Genomic DNA, 21,187 nt, shown 5'->3' with positions numbered 1-21,187 from the left:
TCTAAAATCGGCTCAAAATACCATGCATGCTAGCTTTCCTCCAACTAGATGGAATCCGGAGGTTTAAAAAAAATAATCATACACTATGCTATTTTCTGTGAAAATTGTCAACTCAATTCTGAGTCAATTCTCTTACGGCAACTAGCGCAGAGTCTTCCACACTGTAAATCAGGGAAAAAATATGGGCAAATGTAGTGTTGTGTATTCCAAAATATGCTTTTCACTACTACCTGTATGTAGTAGTATGGTTTAGTATGGTTGCAGAAAAAATAAATATGTTTTTTTGAACATTAATGGAGCAACAAATTTTGTGTGAAAATAAATCATAAAAGTGGATGGTTTGTTTGAAAATCTTATAATTGTATGAGGTGGCGAGGGGGGTCCTTCAACCCGCACACAGGGTAAAAGGCTCACCAGCATGAGGCAAACGGCAAAAAATATTTATACAAATACTTTAGCTAAAATAATATGTTTTTGATAATTTCTTAAGTTAATACTTGTTCAAAACAATAATTTTAGCAAAGTTTGTACTGTTTTTGGTTTATTTTGATAACTTTTTTTTTTTAATCACTTTTTTTTTTTTAAGTAAAGATTCTGAAAACATTGAATGAGATCCCATAATAAATTAAAATAGCTTTACATTAGTAACAAATAAATATGACTCATATGCCCCGCAGAAATACGATAACGCAAGTCATTCCAAAAATCCCCATGGGCATCATACTATACCGTTGTAGCTGAATAAACAGAAGATTGAAACTCAATAATAAAGATGATAATAAAGTTTATTTATACTTCAATGCTAATCGACATAGCCTTTATCACTGTATAGAATAGTCTGAAATAATACGTTGTGTGCCTTATTCTGTTTAAGAAGCCACATCATCTCACAGAAGGATGCTCAACTGTCGATATGAAGTGAGTTTGGAGTAAAGCATGTTATTAAATGTTGTCTTTTGTTGGACAAGAGGTTCATAAATGCTTCTCATGTTTGGAAAGATGTTTGACACGTGTTGCTTTTTCAAATGCATGTTAAAAGCGACTCAAACTCGCAGTGCTCTCAGATGGAGCAGCATTTATTTGCAACATTGACAAATTACAAGCATTTCAGCATGACACCGTTTTAAGGCGAGACACTACAGGTGAATAGGGTAAAAACTTTGACTAGCAGATATCACCATGAAACTTTCCCAGTTGATTACCTACATTAAGATGAGAAAAAAAATGTATTACAAGTTTTCTGTAATTTAATGTTTAAATATGCAAATTAGGCAATATCTAATTAAATATGCGTAATTTTCATATATTTAAAAAAATGAAATCTGAGTATTGGATAAAGCCAGGTTAAAAATTATTTTTTCATTGTGTTCACATATTAGATGGGAAACAAATTACAGAGGGATTTATGGACATCTACTTTTGTTATCCTGTAAATCAGAAAATACTGTCAATAGCCTTAAAAAAATGATTTTCGCCATGTTTTTTGGAATAAAATGTTATATAAATCAGGCTAGGAATAATATATTTACAAATCCCTCTGTAAATGTCTTCATAATATAACTAGGTACAAGACTGGAAAGTTTGGTGTATATAGGTGCTACTGAAGTGGAGATTTCGGACTTGGAGTATGAGAGAAAAGTCATTTTGAGAAAACGGGCTTTAAAGATTTATCATCAGCCAATGAGATTGCGCATTCAGCCCTTTTACTTTCACGATTGGTTGCTGATAAAAAGGAAATGACCATATTTGGATCCAACAGGATTGTACAGAAGAGAGAGAGCTTCCTAACGGTGCATGTGATGACAGGGTGCCGGCAGAGATTGCGGAGCAGCATGTTGATTAAGAATGCAAACTTTTGTTGAATTTATGAGAAATCTACAGACGCAAACAGACAAAGTGTAATAAAATAAAGACCTAAATGTGTATTTCAGACTTTTTTTCACCACGAGTCTGAAAGAAGACATGTTATTGAAGACAAATATCCAAAAATCTCAAAATTGACCAGTAAAAAAAAAAAAAGATGTTTTTGCCTGCCGTGTTTCGCCTTAAGAGAAAACTCTTAAGTTCTTTCTGCACAAACTTCAAAAACGCGAACCTGTGAGAACGCTGATGGCGTGCACATGTGTATTACGAGTTCAGTCTATAGGTATGCACATTTTAATATATATGCGCAGGCATGTAGTCCTTCCCTACAAACCAACCCTCAACAAACAAACTACTTGTCTGGCCTTAAAATTTATAATACAGAATTTTTTTTCGCTTCAGCGTAGCCACACAAACCGGATTTATCCCGACAACGTTTTATCTGTAGAGAGGTAAAGGGAGGGGAGGGAGGCCTTCACAGGGGAGCACTGTGTTGTCGTCGTGTCCAGGCGCAGGTCCTTCATCAGATCTAGATACAGCCTGGATCCGACGAACTGCGGTAAACCTCGGATTAATATTAGCGTAGACGCCATTCTTCTTATGATGTAACGAGTACATCAGGATTTATGGGAAGTGTTCCCGGTTCCGGCTGACCTAATCTATGCAGCCTAACATTGAATTAAAGAAGTCTATAATGTGTTATGTGTATGCAAGGTCAAAGAGATGTGTTTTTAGTCTAGCTTTGGAAGACTGTTCCAAAGTTTTGGTGCAAAATAGGAAAAGGACCTACCGCCAGCAGTCGATTTTGATATTCTAGGTATTATCAACTGGCGGGAATTTTGAGATCGCAATAGACATGAAGGACTATAATGCGTTAAGAGCTCGCTCAAGTACTGGGGAGCTAAACCATTTAGTGCTTTGTAAGTAATCAGCAATATTTTAAAATGTATACGATGTTTAATAGGGAGCCAATGCAGTGTTGACAGAACAGGGCTAATATGGTCATGCTTCCTGGTTCTGGTAAGAACTCTAGCTGCTGCATTTTGGACCAGCTGTAATTTGTTTATTAAGCGTACAGGGCAACCACCCATAAGAGCATTACAATAATCTAGCCTTGATGTCATGAACGCATGGACTAATTGTTCTGCATTTGTCAATGAGAGCACATGATGTAATTTAGACATATTTTTAAGATGGAAAAAGGCAGTTTTACAGATACTAGACATGTGACTTTCAAATGAAAAAATTGTATCAAAGAGCACACCCAGGTTCCTAACCGACGACAAAGACTTGACAGAGCAGCCATCAAGTGTTAGACAGTATTCTAGGTTATTACGTGATGAAGTTTTTTTCCCAATAATTAGAATCTCTGTTTTTTCAGAATTGAGTACTAGTCATCCAATTTTTTATATCAGTTATGCATTCCGTTAATTTTGTGAATTGGTAAGTTTCGTCAGGGCGTGAAGATATATAGAGCTGAGTATCATCAGCATAACAGTGAAAACTAATTCCATGCTTCCTAATGATGTCTCCCAAGGGTAGCATGTACAGAGTGAACAGCAAAAGTCCTAGTACTGAGCCTTGTGGTACGCCATACTGAACTTCTGTTCGATGAGACATCTCTTCATTTACTGCTACAAACTGATAACGGTCAGATAAGTATGATTTAAACCATGCTAATGCAATTCCACTAATGCCAACATAATTTTCGAGTCTATTTAAAAGAATGTTGTGGTCAATAGTATCAAATGAAGCACTAAGATCGAGTAACACTAATAGCGAGATACAACCACGATCGGATGATAAGAGCAAATCATTTCTCTAATGAGAGCTGTCTCAGTACTATGGTATGGTCTAAATCCTGACTGAAAATCCTCGCAGATATCATTTCTAAAAAGGAACATAGTTGTGAGAATACCGCCTTTTCTAGTATCTTTAACAGAAAGGGTAGATTCGAGATCGGCCTGTAATTGACTAATTCTGTACGATCAAGTTGCGTTTTTTTAACAAGCGGTTTAATCATAGCCAGCTTAAACGTTTTTGGTACGTATCCTAATGACAAAGATGAATTAATGATTTTAAGAAGAGGATCTATGACCTCTGGAAGCATCTCTTTCAGTAGCTTAGCCGGTATAGGGCAATGTTACTCATTGTGCGGCTCGCGAGCCTCATGCAGCTCGCCAAGCTTTAATTTGTGGCTTCCATGGTGGTAAATAATACAGTGATATGATCATGCAGTCACTACAGATATTTCATAAAAACATTAAAAACAAGTAGAGCTATAACATAATCCATTAAAAACTCAAAGTGTCAGCTCTATTACAAATAATTTAGATCGGATTGAAATGGGTGATTTATCGAGAGAAAATGTAAACACTTGATCGTTTGAAAATCGAAACTTAAAGGACGACATATGACGCGCTGAACGAGCTGTTCTCCTGATGAATAAAGTGTCATATAAATTAGTGTCCTGTCATTTTTTTAATTCTCCTTTCACTCAGCATCTGTGAAGTGAAGCAGGACAACGGCTCACCAGTCCTTGTTTCAGATTCTCATCCACAGACGACTGGTTTTGGGCATTTTTACTGCGTGATAAATACAAACAGCACGGCACAAAGGTTCATAGTCTCCAAATTATGACCAGAATTGGATAAATATTAAGTCTGCTGTTTAAAACCAATGTAGGAGAATTGTTAAGCGACTACAGCGGGAAACTTTGTATAATTGTGCAGTGTGTGCATGTCAAAAAATCGATTCCGATTTGAATCTTGTGACTTAGGCCTGTAAACGAGCACATCAACCCGATCATGTATCCCATCACGATGTTTAGCGTTCATGTAAACTACACTACATTCAGATTCATCAATTGGAATGAATTCAGCCAAAATAACGCTTTATGACAGATGTAACGCTTTTATTTCTAAATATTAACAAACTTGCTTACCATGTCATCAACTATCTTCTATTCCGATTCTCAAATACGTGTAAGTGAGTTTGTTTTGTCGTTTAAAAACCTTTATAAATTATCTTGATCTGTAACGTGAGATGGGCGCCGCCATGTTTGTTTGGGCCGTGATAGATCTAACATATTTGTAACATGGAGTCGGCTTTGCAGCCTTGGCTAAATTAAGTTCACACGAGACTAGATAATGATCTGAGATGTCATCGCTCTGCTGCAGAATTTCAACGGCATCAACATTGATTCCATGTGATAACATTAGATCTAGACTATGATTACAACAATGAGTAGGTCCTGACACATGTTGTCTAACTCCAATAGAGTTAAGAATGTCTTTAAATGGCAATCCCAATGCATCTTTTTCATTATCTACATGTATATTATAGTCACCAACAATTAGGACTTTATCTGCAGCCAGTACTAACTCTGATAGAAAGTCAGCAAATTCTTTGATAAAGTCTGTATGGTGCCCTGGTGGCCTGTATACAGTAGCCAGCCCAAATCTCAAATGTGATTTATCATTTACACTATAATATTACATTAAGCACCAACACTTTGAAACTAGACTTCTTAGTAATTTTGAGAATATTACTATAAATTACAGCAACACCTCTCCCTTTGCATTTCAGACGAGGTTCATGTTTATAACCATAATCTTTTGAGGTGGACTCATTTAAAGTAATGTAATCATTTGGTTTTAGCCAGGTTTCTGTCAAACACAGCACATCTAGGTTATAGTCTGTAATCATAACATTAACAATAAGTGCTTTTGAAGTAAGGGATCGAATATTTAGCAACCCAAGCTTTATCATTTGCTCATTTGTATTATGTCTGTTTTTTATTTGTTGAACATCAATACAATTTTTACCCTTAGATGGGTTTGGAAGTTTTTTGTATTTCCTAATCCAGGGAACAGACACAGGGCCCTATTTTAACGATCTGAAGCGCAAGTGTCAAGCGCAAAGCGCAAGTAACTTTGTGGGCGGGTCTCGGGCGCTGTTGCTATTTTCCCGGCGGGATAAATGCCTCTTGCGCCCGGCGCAAATCTAAAAGGGGTTGGACTGAAGTAGCTTCATTATTCATAGGTGTGGTTTGGGCGTAACGTGAAATAAACCAATCAGAGCGACATCTCACATTCCCTTTAAGAGCAGGCGCGCTTGTTCTAAAGTGGATTCCTATTATAACGGCGGATTTGCCAGGCGCGCGCCAGGAGCGGTTCACAGCCGAGGAGACCGACGTTCTCGTCAGGGACATTGGGGATGGAGAAACCCACCCAAATTAACTTCGGTTAAACAGGCGTATGATAATTTGGGTAAATGTGTAAGCTAGATGTATGCTTTTATAATAAATTGTCTGTCTATCTATCTATCTATCTATCTATCTATCTATCTATCGTAATAATGTATGATTTGCAAAAATGAAAACTGCTGCTTCTGTGTAGATGAGAGAATCAAAGTGCGCGTTGTGCACACGCTACATTGATTATGGCCAAGCATGCGCCCTTAAAATAGCATATGAATAACATGCGCAACGCGCCACTGACTTTAAACAATTTTTTCCTGGTCAGTGGCGCAATTGTTTTCTAAACCTGCAAAATAGCATGAAGGAACGTTTGCGCCGGAACACGCCTCCTCTTTGCGCTGAACCGCCCCCGGGAGCGCAAGTGTATTTCCTAACTTACCGACGTGCGTCTGAGGAGGGAAAAGTCCGCTTTGCGCGGGTGCAAAATAGGAATGATACATGCGTTGGTGTACAAAGTCAATTGCGCTGGGTGCAAGATAGGGCCCAATGTCTCTATATGATGATATCTAGGTGAAAAAGGCTCTATGTGATGGGATTTATCTGACCTTGGTGACGTGAGACAGCTGGCAGACGGTCGGTTTAGCCAGTCTGTCTGCTTCCTGATCTGAGCCCCAATTCATGTTTGAGCTCTAAGACTATGTGCCATATTACTAGAGAGAAGAGTAATCTCCATTTGTTGTTTGATTTTGGCATCTAATTTGGATCCAAAAGAGATGTGTGACGTCAAACTTAATCCTACTGGTAGGCCCCTAATCCTACCGAAAAAATCATGATCCTAAACTTGATATACATATCGAAATCATATGCTCAGACAGTGATTCAACTTTAAAATTGAGTGTCCAAGACATAGTGAACCCAGAGATTGTAACGTGACTTTTTAAAAGCAGGCAAGTGATCAGCTAAAGACAAAAAAGAAGGAAAATCTGACACCCAACCCTAGCGCAATTATTATGATTTAAAAAATACTATTAAATACAGGCTTGGACCCGGAACCAATTATCTTTGTGTCACGACTTATATGGAGCAATTGTGATTAAGTTTAATATTCAGTTTAGATATGACAGAGGATTTTAGAAATGTATAGAGAGAAAGGAAACAAATGCTTAACACCAGATAATTCAGTACAAGAAAGTATGACATTTATATCATCTATAAAGTACACAGTGTATAAATGGAATATATAAGTACACAGTATGTATAAATCAAATATGAATATCCGATAATCATCCAACAAAATCCAGTCTTACAGCATGTAAATCCAAACAAACCGCAGTCCTGTAAGTCAATACGTTCTGTTTAATTAAAATCATGTAATTTCTATCTGCATACTGCAAGTGTGCCTAGGAAAACCAACGGAACTTAAACAACTACTCATCCAGAAAGACAACGACATGAAAAACAAGAGTTCTTATCAATGAAGCAATCCTTTTAATTCAATCTTGTCACATATTTCAATGTTTGTTTCTTTTTTACTAAAAAGTGTTTTTCCACTAAAAGTAGTTTAACAATATTAGCCATACTTGCCGAAGGCTCCTAGGTGAAAAGTGTTAGGCCATTGAATGTCATTACACCAAACTGTCTATGATTAACCGTTTGAAATTCACTCAACATGTGTCAACAATAAAGATATGTTTAGCAATCCCCAGAACTGATGGTGGTTTATGATAGTAGTGGAAAACAACATCTGTACATCTTCAAAAACAGGAGATATGAAGCACTTACACACAACAGACTCATCTGGTAACCAAATAATTTGGATTTGCCATACTTCAAATGTACCCTTTGTACTGATGAATCTGTACATCTGCACGAGTTTAACAGGGCAAGAGATAGCGCTGGAAAGCTTGGATTTCCATTTCTCAGAGACACAAAGATCACTGTTTCCACATACACTGATGAGAGGTTTTAAAACTCCTCAGAGAGACACAAAGCAACTTTGGTGACAATTCAGATCAGACAAAAAGATCTCACAAATTGTGACTATTCCTATCTGAAGATATTTCTCCCATAACTGTCAACCGACCACCCGTGAACTTCACAATCCACAACGTCTGTTATAAGAAGTATTTCTGAGCAACAGGATTTATGAGGTAACAAAATGTTGTTTCATGTGAAAGGGGTCTTTTAGAGGGGAAACTACTACATGCAATGGCAGTGTTGACGCAAATACATGCAACAAATAAAATAAATCAGTAGATTTAACTTTCTTGTCAAGGTAATCTTTTTAGACCAATATAAAAATAAATAAAAAATTTGCAACCCCTTTTACTGAAACGTGATGTTTTAGAGTGAAATAAGATTCAATAAAAAAATTATTTTAACCACTATAGATTGAACGATAGATAGATAGAACGATAGATAGAACGATAGAACAATAGATAGAACAATAGATAGATAGATAGAACAATAGATAGATAGATAGATAGATAGATAGATAGATAGATAGATAGATAGATAGATAGAGTGATAGAGTGATAGAGTGATAGAGTGATAGAGAGAGAGAGTGATAGATAGAGAGAGAGATAGAGAGGATATACCATATATAAGGGAGTTAAACAAGGTCAATTTGGTTATTGACGACTTTAAACGCTTAATAATCGTTTAATTACCTTAATAAAAAGTGGAAAAATAAGAAAAGAAGTTAAAAGTTTAAAAGAAAATAATAAAATAAGATACTGGCAGAGATTTCATGGGACAGTTTAAAGTCAGTTCAGACTTTATGAAGTTAATTTGGTGTGATGATAGAGAACAAAAGGCCTTTGGTCCTTTGCTTTGAGGATGTTTAATTCAGGAGGGCCCCGAAACCAAAAAGACCCATGGCTAGAACCATCTGGAATGTTCTACAGGGGACAATGTCTAAGAGGAAAATACCAAAGCAACTCTAAACATCCCATACAGATTAAAAAACAACCTTCAGCACTGTAAACAGGATACAATGCCATTTTAAACCCTGATCATTGATGTTATCTCACCACAGTAAACGGTAAAACTGCCTTTCATCACATAGTTATTTTCATCACATATAAGTTCTTTTTTTTAATCCCTGTCATGCAAGTCCCAGTCAACACGTCAACAAAATGCAATTATGCATGCCTGCGGTCAGCTTTCCTAAAAATACGAATTAAAATGAAAGCAAGAGAGTATGAGTCTACAGCTCTCAGAGGGCAGACTGTTCATTCAAACGGATACAGTTTAAAAATGACTCATGAAGATTCAGTTTTTAAGTGGAAAATGAGGTAAAAGACAAGCCACAAACTGGGAGTTTTACTAAAATAATGTTAGCATGTCATTTACAGTGGGAAAATCCTTCAAAATGTGACTTTTCCTGAATCTTGTCAAAGGCAGAAAGAGATCATGGCAGGCTTATCCTCGTGGCTCAGATCTAGCTCTGAAGCTGTGAGGCGGGAACTTCGACTAATGGGTCTGTTTCTGCTTTGCCACCCGTTGCGAGCGCTTTGAGTTCCCCAAGTCTGTGTTTATCGTTCACAGATTCTGCATAGCTGGTTTGTGTAAACATCTTAAATGGTTTTTAAACGTCATGCCAGTGATCGTGAAGATTTGGACGAATATGGTCGTTTTGTGGGATGAATCATTCTGGTGATATATTTCTTTATGTCTTTGTGGTGAAAGATTGTTTAAAATACTAAGGCTAAGAAATCGGAACTCCTGCTGTTTCAGTGTTCCTTTTAACGTGTTTAGTCTCCACAGGGGAGAAACCCTAAAAAAATCTACATTTATTTTCTTGACAACTGACAAACAAAATATTTCTTCTCGCCTTCTACTTTCGATCTCATTCTGTGACATTCACACACTTACCGCTGCTCCACCACTTTTTGCCGTTAATGATAAAATGGTCTTTGTTCCTGTGAAGGGTGCACTCCATGTTTGTGGCATCACTTGAAGCAACATCTGGCTCTAAGACAAAAAAAAACAAAACAAGACAAGAGTATCTGGTTCAGTAATACAAATTATTTTAGAAAAAATAAGCAGTGAAGAAATGTTAATGAATTTTTTTTTTTATATTATGTAAAAGTCTGGTTTTAGGGACAATGTGTTTTTAAAGATGCACATTCACAAGAGTTATTTATTTGGTTATATTTTTGTGAACCAAATGACAAGGCTGGTAGTCAATAGGGCAGTGGTTCTCAAACAGGGAGCAAGGGGCCTTAGCAAACTTCAAAGGGGGCCTCAAGATGACTTGAATGTACTTAAAATTATAAAAAATAGTAGTGCTATAAATCTTTTTTTTTTATAACTAATTAAATCGCAATTTTTTTCTGTAATTTCCGTAATTAAATGCACCTAAAATTAACATGCACCTATAAAGTATGTATATATTTTTATATTGTAATACATAATTTCACAATTAATCTTCAAATTAATGTAGAAACAACAAAGATTGTATATTTTAAATATTTGTTTAATGGCATCTTTTTACTAAGTACAATGGATCAGGGCCAGTACCGATACCAATACTGCTACTAATACTGCTACTGATGTCTATTAAATTATTATTATTATTATTATTATTATTCTGGGTAAGAGATTAGTAATTATAGACATTTTTAATCATTGTATAGGCTTTAAAAAGAAAACCGCCTTTAATTTAAATGAACATAAACAATCTTCACATAAGCACATTATGATAAATGTCATATTTAGCCTGTGCCTTTAATATAGCAGGGCTTTACAGTAAGGATTTTTTTCAGATTTTTACCTGCCCCGACAAAAGTTCACTGGCCCCGTCACAAAAAGTTTTTGACCCAAGTTACTTTGTTTTGTTTTTTATGCCACAATTCTCAATTCCAATTTTTGTAGCACATAAAAAAATTAGGACAAATAAACGAATTACAAGTGATAGCACAATCAAATACAATATAAGACAAATACAAGTTAAATAAACAGTGCAAGGGTAGGTCTAACAGCAGTATTCAGGCAAGAAATACTACAGAAATTGAATAACATGATCCAATGTAAAATTAGATATTAAAATACAGATTAATCCTTATTAAAGCTACAAAAGATATTCAGACAAGATCAGTAAGTTCTTTTTTCTCTTTTTCTTTTCTTATTTTTTCATTTGTTCTTTAACATTAATAACACAGATTTCAGCAGGTACATTATGCTGTTGTCACTTTAAGACATGAAGCATAATGATGCTGATTTGACACCCATCCAATTTTCTGTCTTTCTATCTATTTACGTTAATTTAAAATTTAAGTCATTTAAGGCTGCTTACGAGAATATAAAAACTGGCATTTTGACATAATTATGTGTGTTTTTGTTTGTTTAAGCGCAATAAGACACAAAAGATAACTAATATGCTTGAATGAATGATTGGCTGATCATAGGAAAAGTCTTAATGTGGACCATCCTTGGTCGGCCACTCTCTCTTGCTTCACAGAGCTGAAAACAATTAACAAGGTATTTATTATTTTAATTCACACCCTCAACAACTGTTTGTCTATGAAGAACCAGATTTCACATGGTCTTGGAAACCCTGAATATATGAAAGAGCCTAATTTTTAAAAGTATGATTTCTAGACCTGAAAAAGTAATGTAAATTAATAATATCTTAAAACTCCATGACACTTCATTATTTTAACATGAATTATTGTTATTTTGGTTACATAATTTAATCTATGGACAATTCTAGTGTTTGTAAATTAAAAGGGTAGCGGTTGGCTTTAAATATATTGTTTTGGACAATAGGGAGCCTTGTCAAAAAGGTGGTAGAGGATAATCTCCTTTGCTAGTGAAAAAGAGAGACTGGCTGTTAAGGCAGAAATGATAACCTGGCGTAGATATTTCATTTGAAATCTGGCATTTGTTACACACACAAGTAAGAATTACAGCTATCGTCTGTATGACAGCTAAAACGACACACACTGGAAATAATGATATATGAAAACTCTGGGGGCATTACAACATCATCTGTATAGGCATGTTGAGAAACTTGATGCCTTTTTAAATCACCATTACACATGTGCTCACACATATTCACTCTATAGCCATCTTTTGGCTTGCTCTATTAGCAAGAGAATCAAAATCACTTTGTTTTCCTAAATCTCATCCACCAGATATTTCACTCCTTGTTCACTCATTGAACACAGACCTCATTATTAACCTAAATATAAATCCTCCTTATAAGTCAAGTACTAATGAGTGTGTAACATTAGAGAGGCTTGAGTGTGAATCATATCTGGAGACTACTGCGCTCTGTTCTGTTATGTTATGCTGCGTTCAGCTGTTTATTAAATCTTATGTAAACACACCAAAGAAAAATATCCAGTCGCTTTGGCTTTGGGGATTCATTAACTGGATCAAAATTCTATATAAATCACCTTCAGCCACTATCATCACCAATTGACTAACATCACATTGCTTAAACTGCACTGGGAACTAGACAAAGATGCCCACTCTCCCCCTAACTATTCACCATTTTCATTGAACCGTTAGCAGCAGCCATCTGTCAAAACATTTACATTAAAGGAATTCAAACACTAAATATTTCACCACAAAATCAGCCTTTATGCTGATGATGTATTACTGTATCCCCAACAACATTCCAAGAAACGATTAAACTCATTGATTCATTCTCTAATATTTCTGAATACTTATTTAACTGGAGTAAATCTTCTATTCTTTCATTACAGCTTGGATGTGACATCAAAATAAACCACCTATACCTCCGCACCAATCACATTACATACTTAGGCATTCATGTTTCCCCCAGGCTGTCAGAGCTGTTTTGTCTTAACTTTACTCCATTCCTCAAAACAAGAGATGTCTTCAACTCTGGGTGAACTTATCATTATCCATTTTGGGCAAAATATCAGTCATAAAAAAGACAACACTCCCTAAATTAAACTATTTATTCTCAATGATTCCAACACAACCCAGCCTCACCTGGTTTAAATCTCTAGACTCAACAATTACCAAATTCTACGGGAAAATAAGACCCCAAGAATTCAATTGACGACCCAACAGAAACTAAAAACACAAGGAGGACTGGAAGCACGACATACTACTAACTGGATGGAAATAGTTTCAAATAGGATTTACTTCAGAAACCTGTCCACATTGCACACAAAAAAACCCACACACCTAGGTTCACACCATTTGGCATTGCATCCAAATTAAACAAAATCGGGGAAAACGTCACTGAATCACTATCCGTCCTTATGGGATGTCACATTCTAATATCTCCCTCCCTCTGCATATTGAGTGCCATTTCCATATTCAATTTAAACAACACAAACAGTCAATTACTCCTTGTGGCGCAAACTATCGACAAGAAAAATATCCTCATGAACTGGAAATTAAGGAACACCATACATATATTGCATCTTGGAAAAACTTACTAATAGACTATATCTCCATGGAAAACCTGTCCACTGCTGTTCAAAACAATACACTACACCCCTCTTGGTCATCTCTCATAACCTTCCAACAGTCATGAATCTGCTGACCTTCTTTGCCTGAAACCAAACCACAACTTTACCAACTCACTGAGGCATAAATAGTCCTCACTTTAGATGAGCTCACAAAAATAGTTTACTGACAACTACTATGTGTTATAACTACCTGAATTAATCATGAATTACAGTAGGAATACATGTTAATAAAGCATTTATTTATTATAGCACCGAGTAACTATTACTATATGTCTGAATAATAAGATGTATAAATGTAAGTTTAAAAAGTTTATTAATCATTCACTTTCTAAATGATATTATGAACAACTGACAACTCCTAAATAACTGGTTTGTAAATTATAAACTGATTATTTATATACAATTAAATACAAGCATTAAACACATTATAGATATGCAAGAATAAAGCATTTATAGCTGTACTTATAAACTGCTTATTAATGTATATTAATGCTTTATAAATTATGAATTAACTATTTACTAATGCTTAACTAATATTCATAGCATGCAGTTATTATAAAGTGTTACCAAAAAAATAATTAAGAATTAAAAAAAATGTCCAGTCAGTCAGATGAACCAGAAACCAGCTAAATTTTAATAAGCTTCCTTAAAACTGATCAGTTAGCTAGTACATTTTGAAAATAAGTTGTTTTTACACGTATCACCTGTCATACAGAAGCAGGATCGTATGTCTCCTCTCAGCAAGGGCTCCAACCAGAGTCTCTTCTGTTCCTCAGTGCCAAACAGGTGCAGAACTTCCATATTCCCAGTGTCTGTTAGACATTTACTGTATCAATACTACCATAAGTCACTCAGAATTTACACTGCTGTTCCAAATTTAAGGTCAGTAAGATTGTTTTTAAGAAATAAATACTTTTATTCAGCAATGATAAATTAAATTGATCAAGTGAAAAACTTTTATAATGTTATTTCTAATATTTCTATTTCTAATAAATGCTGTTCTTTTGAACTTTCTATTTAACAAAGAGTCTTGAATCCTATATTAAAATATTAAGCAGCACTGTTTTAAAAATTGATAATAATAATAAATGTTTATTGAGCACAAAATCAGGATATTTTAAACTTCTGAAGGATCAGGTGACACTGAAGGCTAGAGTAAAAAATGCAACAAAAAAAATACATTTTAAAATATATTAAAATAGAAAACTTTAAATTGTAAAATTTCATAATAGACTAATGTCTTTCAAAAACATTTAAAATCTTACCAGCTCAAGATTTTTGAACGGTAGTGTAAATACAATTGTGTTGATTGCTGACACAATCAGCGAGATTTTCTGTTTTAAATAGAAAATACGTCTACAAATCACACCAAATGTAATTCTATGACATGAAATTTACACTAAATATAAAAATAAATATCAGTAACGACAAAAAAAAAAAACATGTGGATATACTCAAAATATGACACTTCTCTGATAAACCTGATTTTCACTAATTATGGTTGTAAAACTTGTTACATTTCATGTTACTTTTATTATTCTGTACTATAATATATAAAAATACACATATATTATAAGTAAGAAGTGTACCTTAAGTAGCTTTAAGCCAAAATCAAAAAGCCTCATAAAAACAATCACATTTCTGACCCATGCAAACACCCACCTGGGGCTTGGCAGTTGAAGACTTCGGGGGCGTAGAAGCAGTGTCCTGTCTCCTCTGCGATGTGAGTATAATCCAGCTGAGAGAGGCCACTCTCTGAAGGAAGAAACAAATTCCACAAGCCTGCGGCTCGAGCCTTTGCCTGCACACACGGATACATAGAGAAAATATTACTCACTCCAGTTCAATTAGATACATTATTCTTTGACACTACTGATGAATTTTGGGGTTGGTATAATTTACTCCAGCCATTACTCCAGTCTTCACTGTCACATGACCCTTTAGAAATCCTTCTAATATGCTGATTTGATGTTCAAGAAACATTTCTTATCATTATCAACATTGAAAAAACAGTAATGCTGTTCAATATTTTTGTGGAAACTATGATGGATTCTTGTACAAGTCTTTTTGTTGTCACTTCTGATCAATTTAATGTAAATCTTACTGACAACAAACAGCAGTATAAGTTGTGATATGATGGTACTATATAATATTCCAATGATTGTATGTATCATCACCTTCAACTCCTCTAACACAGGAGGTGTGTGCCATCTCTCAGGTGTGTCCTTGTGTTTGGCATAGTACTCCTTTACTTTCTATACAAGAGAAAATAAAAGGGGGAAATAAGATTCTCCTTATAGTAATTAAACACACAAACAATATAATTGTACACAAACAAACAAATAAATGATAATTATTATTATTAATCAAATACATTATCATTTTATTGTCTTTTTATAAAAAAATTAACTATAATTTAATATATATATATATATATTTATTTATTTATTTATTTATTTATTTATTTATTTATTTAATTATTTTTTTTGCATTTTATATTTTCATAAATTCAAATAACCAGATAATCTCCTGATAATATGAAAGATGTTTTGACATCATATCTTTCTGTACTCTCGTAAGGATTTCCCACACAGCTGACGGCAGTGCTGACCTTGTGCGCAGGAAGTATGTGCTTTCTCATGAACTCTTTCACATGCTGAAGGACAACCTGACCTTTGGGTGACTGCATGAACAGCTGATGAGAGATCGGCAGGGATAATGTTGGGCTGCAATCAAAAAACACATCCTTTATAAAATACCATAATTATTTATAATTACAACCAAGCAAAATTTCAAACAACATACCCTGACAATAAAAACACAACCGATAATTATACACCCTGCTTACATTGAAACACCTTTAATTACATATTCTGCTGTTTCCGAAACAACTTCAAAGATAAGCCACAAAATAAAACCAAAACACAGCATGCTTTTTAAACAAAACTTGTTGTCGAAGTGAAATAATGAAAGATCCTTTTGGACATTGGAAAACTGAAAATAACCATTAAGAGATTATCTGTCATGCAAGTAATTCCTCTAATGTGCATGAAGAGTTGAGATTGTGCTGTTGTACCTGAAGGCAATCTGTAAACCCAGCTCGGCTAACGGCTCCACGCTCTCTCCAAACTCAGCTGCGTTCATTGAACTGGCATTGCCCAACAAATGCCTTGCATAAATCCCCTTGCATAAAATGGGGAGAGAAAGAGAATTATTGGTCCTGAATAAGTTTAGCACCTGTGTGATTTTCTCTGTGTATTAGTTGTGTTTTATAAGACAAAATAAACAGAAGGTTCACCAGTTATTCGCAACCATGAACTACTGCATACAACTGACATTCTGGGAGTAAAATCATCTACCTTCATAGAATATGTTTATTAAATATGTTTTTCTCATTTTAATACATGGCTCTGGAATACTTTCTGACATACTTTGTGATTTTGATTGGTCAGTTGTAGTCAAACATACTTTAGTTGGTTAATGGCCATGAATAATTGACAGTTTTTCCAAGAAACTGATTTCCCTCATGTACTGTACTACCATTTAAAAGTTTGGGGTCGGTAAGATATTATTTTCAATGTTTTTGAATAACAATTTTTTTCTTTCATATTGGGAAATAGTATTATAAGTTAAAATAATAACTTTTTTCTATTTGAATATATTTTAAAATGTAATTTATTCCTGCTGGCAAAATAGAGATTTTCAGCAGCCATTACTCCAGTCTTTAGTGTCACATGATTCTTCAGAAATCATTCTAATATGCTGATATTATGCTCAAGAAATATTTCCTATAATTATCAATACTGAAAACAATTATGCTGCTTAACATTCTTGTGGAAGTCGTGATACATTGTGTCAGGATTCTGATGAATAGAAATTAATAAAACAGCTTTTGTTGGAAACAGAGTTTTTTGTAAAATTATAAATGTCTTTACTGTATGTTTTTTTTTAATTAATTTAATGCATTATTGCTGAATAAAAGTATTAATTTCATAAAAATAAAAAATAAAAGAAATCTTCCTGATCCCAAACTTTTGCACAGTAGTGTAGCTGTGCTAGTTTCATGTCTCTCATTGTACTACACTCTCCTTTTTCCCTCAAATAATGAATATTTCAAATCAGAATGATATTAAATGTCCATTAATCATGTAATAATCTTGGAGAAATATGACTGTGGCGAGCAGGATGAGGTCGAGGGCCATGAGAGAACGGCGCGAGGCCGGTGGCATGATTGATAATGAGCGACACCTGCACGATGCACCGGTCTCGTATCTCTTACGGAGAAGTGGAAGCATAAAGGAGGAGCGACGACAGTGGAGATCGAGAGAGACCAGTGCGTCGTGGAGGTGTCGCTCATTATAGATCACGCCACCGGCCTCGTGCCGCTCTCTCACGGCCCTCTGCCTCATCCTGCTCGCCACAGTCATATTTACAGGCAGAAACAGTTTAACTTTGTTTTAACAAAAATGGCTTGACATGGCCTGCATGAACTTAATACCTGCGCAATTGCAGCCATTTTGAAAATGGCCATGGAAATAAAGAAGTTTAGCTGGGGGAGGGAGTTTGGGATCCCTCGACAACAGCAGTAAATGGAGATCAGGTCATCTGGAGATGGAATTCCTGTTCAAAAGCAACAGATGGATTAAAGCAATAATAAAATTACATAAAAAGGAAACTGTTTCCTTAAAAGCTTAGTTAACCCAAAAATGGAAATTCTGTCATCATTGATTCACCATCATGGTGGTCTAAACCCATAAGACGTTGGTTCATCTTTAAAACACAAATTAAGATATTTTAATGAAACCTGAGAGGTTTCTGTCCCTCCACAGAAAGTCCAGCTAACCAAAACTTAAAAGATCTAAAAGGGTTATAAAGGCATTGTAAAACCAAACCAATTAATCAAAGCCTTATGGGTTTGGAACAACATGAGTGTGAGTAAATAATGAATTATCCCTTTGACTCTACAAAAATATTTGTAAAAAAATTTTAAAAAAGAGATTCTCCACCCTTGACTCCTGTAACTCCGCCCATTGTGCTGATGACTTTGTAGTGACTGGGCCAATAGTGTGGCATGAGGAAATAGGCCAAGTCTGCTATTGGCTGTCCAGTAGTGGACAATTCCCAATCCAGCACAGCCAGCACACGAGCCTGAAGAGAGATAATAAACCTTTCAGGAGACCCATATGTTCCCACATGTAAAAGTCTGAACTCTTTCATAGGAGGGACTGAGGTATTGGTTTGACTGACAGAAATACATTGTTATATCTATTACCCATCATTACAAAATATAATGTGGGAAAATAGAGTTTCAATAAGCTTACTAAGATTGTTCTGCTAAAAGACATGTGACATTATAATGGGTGGTTAATTTAAGACTTGCTCTGCCAGTTGGTTTTGATTTACTTGATCTTTACAATTCTCTCTGTAATAAATCATCCGCTGACAACGGTATGTAAGCTTAAAAAATCTTAAGGCTCTTAAAAGGTAATGCCACTGTAATAATGAAACATTTCACTTTGCATTAAACTTGATTGCCAAGATTAACTGGAGGAATTTCCATACTTCATATTAAGGCATAACATTTTTACAAATTTATACTTTTATTCAACGAGGACACATACAGTATATTGATCAAAAGTGTCAGTAAAGTCATTTATAATCGTACAAAAGATTATATATATTATTTGATGTTTGATTTTCAAACTTTTAAACGGGTGTAACGGTTCAAATTACTCACGGTTCGGATTGTATTACGGTTTTAGTGCTATGTTCAGTAAAAATAAGGACTAATGTCAAATAAAAAAAAGAATATAAGAACAAATAATCAAACTACAAGCAATAGCACAAATAAATACAATAGCAAGAGCAAATGTGCAAATAAAATAAACAGTGTTTTTTAATGTGGTCTAACAGTGGTTTTCAGATACAGAAATTGAATAATCAAATGTAAAATAACACTGACTATAATCTTGACTAATAAATTGATCCTTATTAAAGTTACAAAAGTTATTCAGTCAAGAGCAGTGAGGCACCATTATGGCGTTAATCAATTATTTATTTTGTTTCATTATTTAAAACAAAAAAAATCATCAGAATGGAGGGGGCCCATAATTCATATAAGAGTTGCTTAATTTCCATAACTTTAAACAATTATTGAAAGGAACTGAATCAACACTGAACTGAACAATGACACTATTGTATTTCTAGAGCTGCTTTACAGCAGAATTGATCTCTATTTGCATCATTGATCATTATTTACCCGTTTATCACTGTAAAGCTGCTTTGAAATAATCTGTATTTTATAGAGCGCTAATACCTATATAAATAAAGATGACTTGACTTATCGTAGGTATTAGTACCTCTGTAGGGTGGAATATCAGGTTGTCAATTCGGAAATCTCCATGAACAAGGGACACTTCATTGTCACTGGCTGGCAGGTTGTGGCTTAGCCAATCACAAAGTTTATCCATGGCAGGATTCTCTTTGTGGGCAGAGGCTTTGTACTGCTTTGTCCATGTAGACACCTGAAAACAAGACATAATTTCAAAAATAAGTTTATTGCCGGGTTAAAAGATGACCATAGATATAGAGTATAATAATAGTAACAATAAAAATGTTGATTTCAGTTCAATACCTCATAACTGATAATGTCTTTATCTCACCTGTCTTTTACAATAACCTGACCCCTTTCCGTATCCCATGAGGCTTAGCGTATCAACGTCCAGAGAGTGAAGTTTGGCTAGAGTCTCCACTGCAGCCACATACAAAGCTGTTCGCTCTGCCGCACTGACCCCTGGGAGCCTCAAGTCCCTGAATATACGTCCCTGATGTGCAGACAAACATATACAGAATAACTGATGTTCCTCCATTCTTAAACCATTGAAAACTACACGGACTAAAAAGTTGAGGCGAAAAATCAATCATGACTGCCCCCTTCTGGCAGAGTGCATAACTTGAACTGCTAGAGCTGTTAGACTGTATTTCAAAGATAATTCAAAAACAGAGAAATGTTGGCTCAATGTGGCTATATTTAACTCAGACATGGTCCAACATTGTAACAACATTAATTAAATTAACAATCAAGGTAACTTCCACGGCGTACGAGTACCTGTACATGCTCCATGATGTAGAACTCTGTGCCGATAACACTAGTTTCTGTGCAGTACATCACAGGGTGAGGAACGGGAAAGCAAACAGAATACAGAGCCTTTTGAACAGCATACTCTCTATCTACCTGCACACACAAAATCAAACAATACATGATCATGTTTTGTTTGACTGACACCAGTATGATGATATTTAATATTACACATAATTACTGTTACAGTTGGTTTCAATGTTATTTTAGTACTATTTATATAATAGTATATTATTTATTAATATTTTGAATTCATTTTTATATGGGTTTTATATACATTTTTATTATAGTAGTACATATAAAAGTGCTATATAAATGCCTCATTCATTCAGTCATTATATATTATATAATTTAATATTAGTTTGTTTCAGTAATTGTAATTTTGATTTGTGCTCTAGTCATTTTTATTAGCCTCGTGAATTAACTTCAATTTATTGCAGTTTTTGTAATTTTAGTACTTTATATTATTTTAATAATTTGCCAAGGCCAAATTTCTCATTTTAGTTTTTTTGTAAGTTTAATCTTTTC

General features: G+C 34.8%; 1 protein-coding gene and 1 long non-coding RNA gene across 2 annotated transcripts in view; both read right to left on the bottom strand.

The window, feature by feature from the left end:
- The window catches only part of acad11 (acyl-CoA dehydrogenase family, member 11), an 89,705-nt gene that overhangs the window by 67,556 nt on the left and 962 nt on the right, over nt 1-21,187 (bottom strand). Inside the window, exons 3-13 of the mRNA XM_082183997.1 lie at nt 20,630-20,755; nt 20,184-20,345; nt 19,881-20,045; nt 18,528-18,669; nt 18,020-18,141; nt 16,598-16,704; nt 16,133-16,247; nt 15,699-15,776; nt 15,184-15,322; nt 14,226-14,333; nt 9,941-10,039 (exon numbers count right to left, since the gene is read on the bottom strand). Coding sequence (XP_082040123.1) covers nt 9,941-10,039; nt 14,226-14,333; nt 15,184-15,322; nt 15,699-15,776; nt 16,133-16,247; nt 16,598-16,704; nt 18,020-18,141; nt 18,528-18,669; nt 19,881-20,045; nt 20,184-20,345; nt 20,630-20,755 — 1,363 coding nt within the window. The remainder of the gene's footprint in view (nt 1-9,940; nt 10,040-14,225; nt 14,334-15,183; nt 15,323-15,698; nt 15,777-16,132; nt 16,248-16,597; nt 16,705-18,019; nt 18,142-18,527; nt 18,670-19,880; nt 20,046-20,183; nt 20,346-20,629; nt 20,756-21,187) is intronic.
- Nucleotides 1,469-9,934, bottom strand: LOC309509377. The gene is made up of 2 exons (XR_014209880.1): nt 1,569-9,934; nt 1,469-1,537 (listed from the first exon to the last, which is right to left on the bottom strand). It is a non-coding gene; the product is annotated as an uncharacterized lncRNA (long non-coding RNA).

The sequence above is a fragment of the Leuciscus leuciscus genome (genome assembly GCF_965113295.1).
Source record: "Leuciscus leuciscus genome assembly, chromosome: 11".
Lineage (NCBI taxonomy): Eukaryota > Metazoa > Chordata > Actinopteri > Cypriniformes > Leuciscidae > Leuciscus > Leuciscus leuciscus.
Note: the sequence above shows the minus strand (reverse complement) of the source record. Positions and strands in the feature narration are given on the sequence as shown.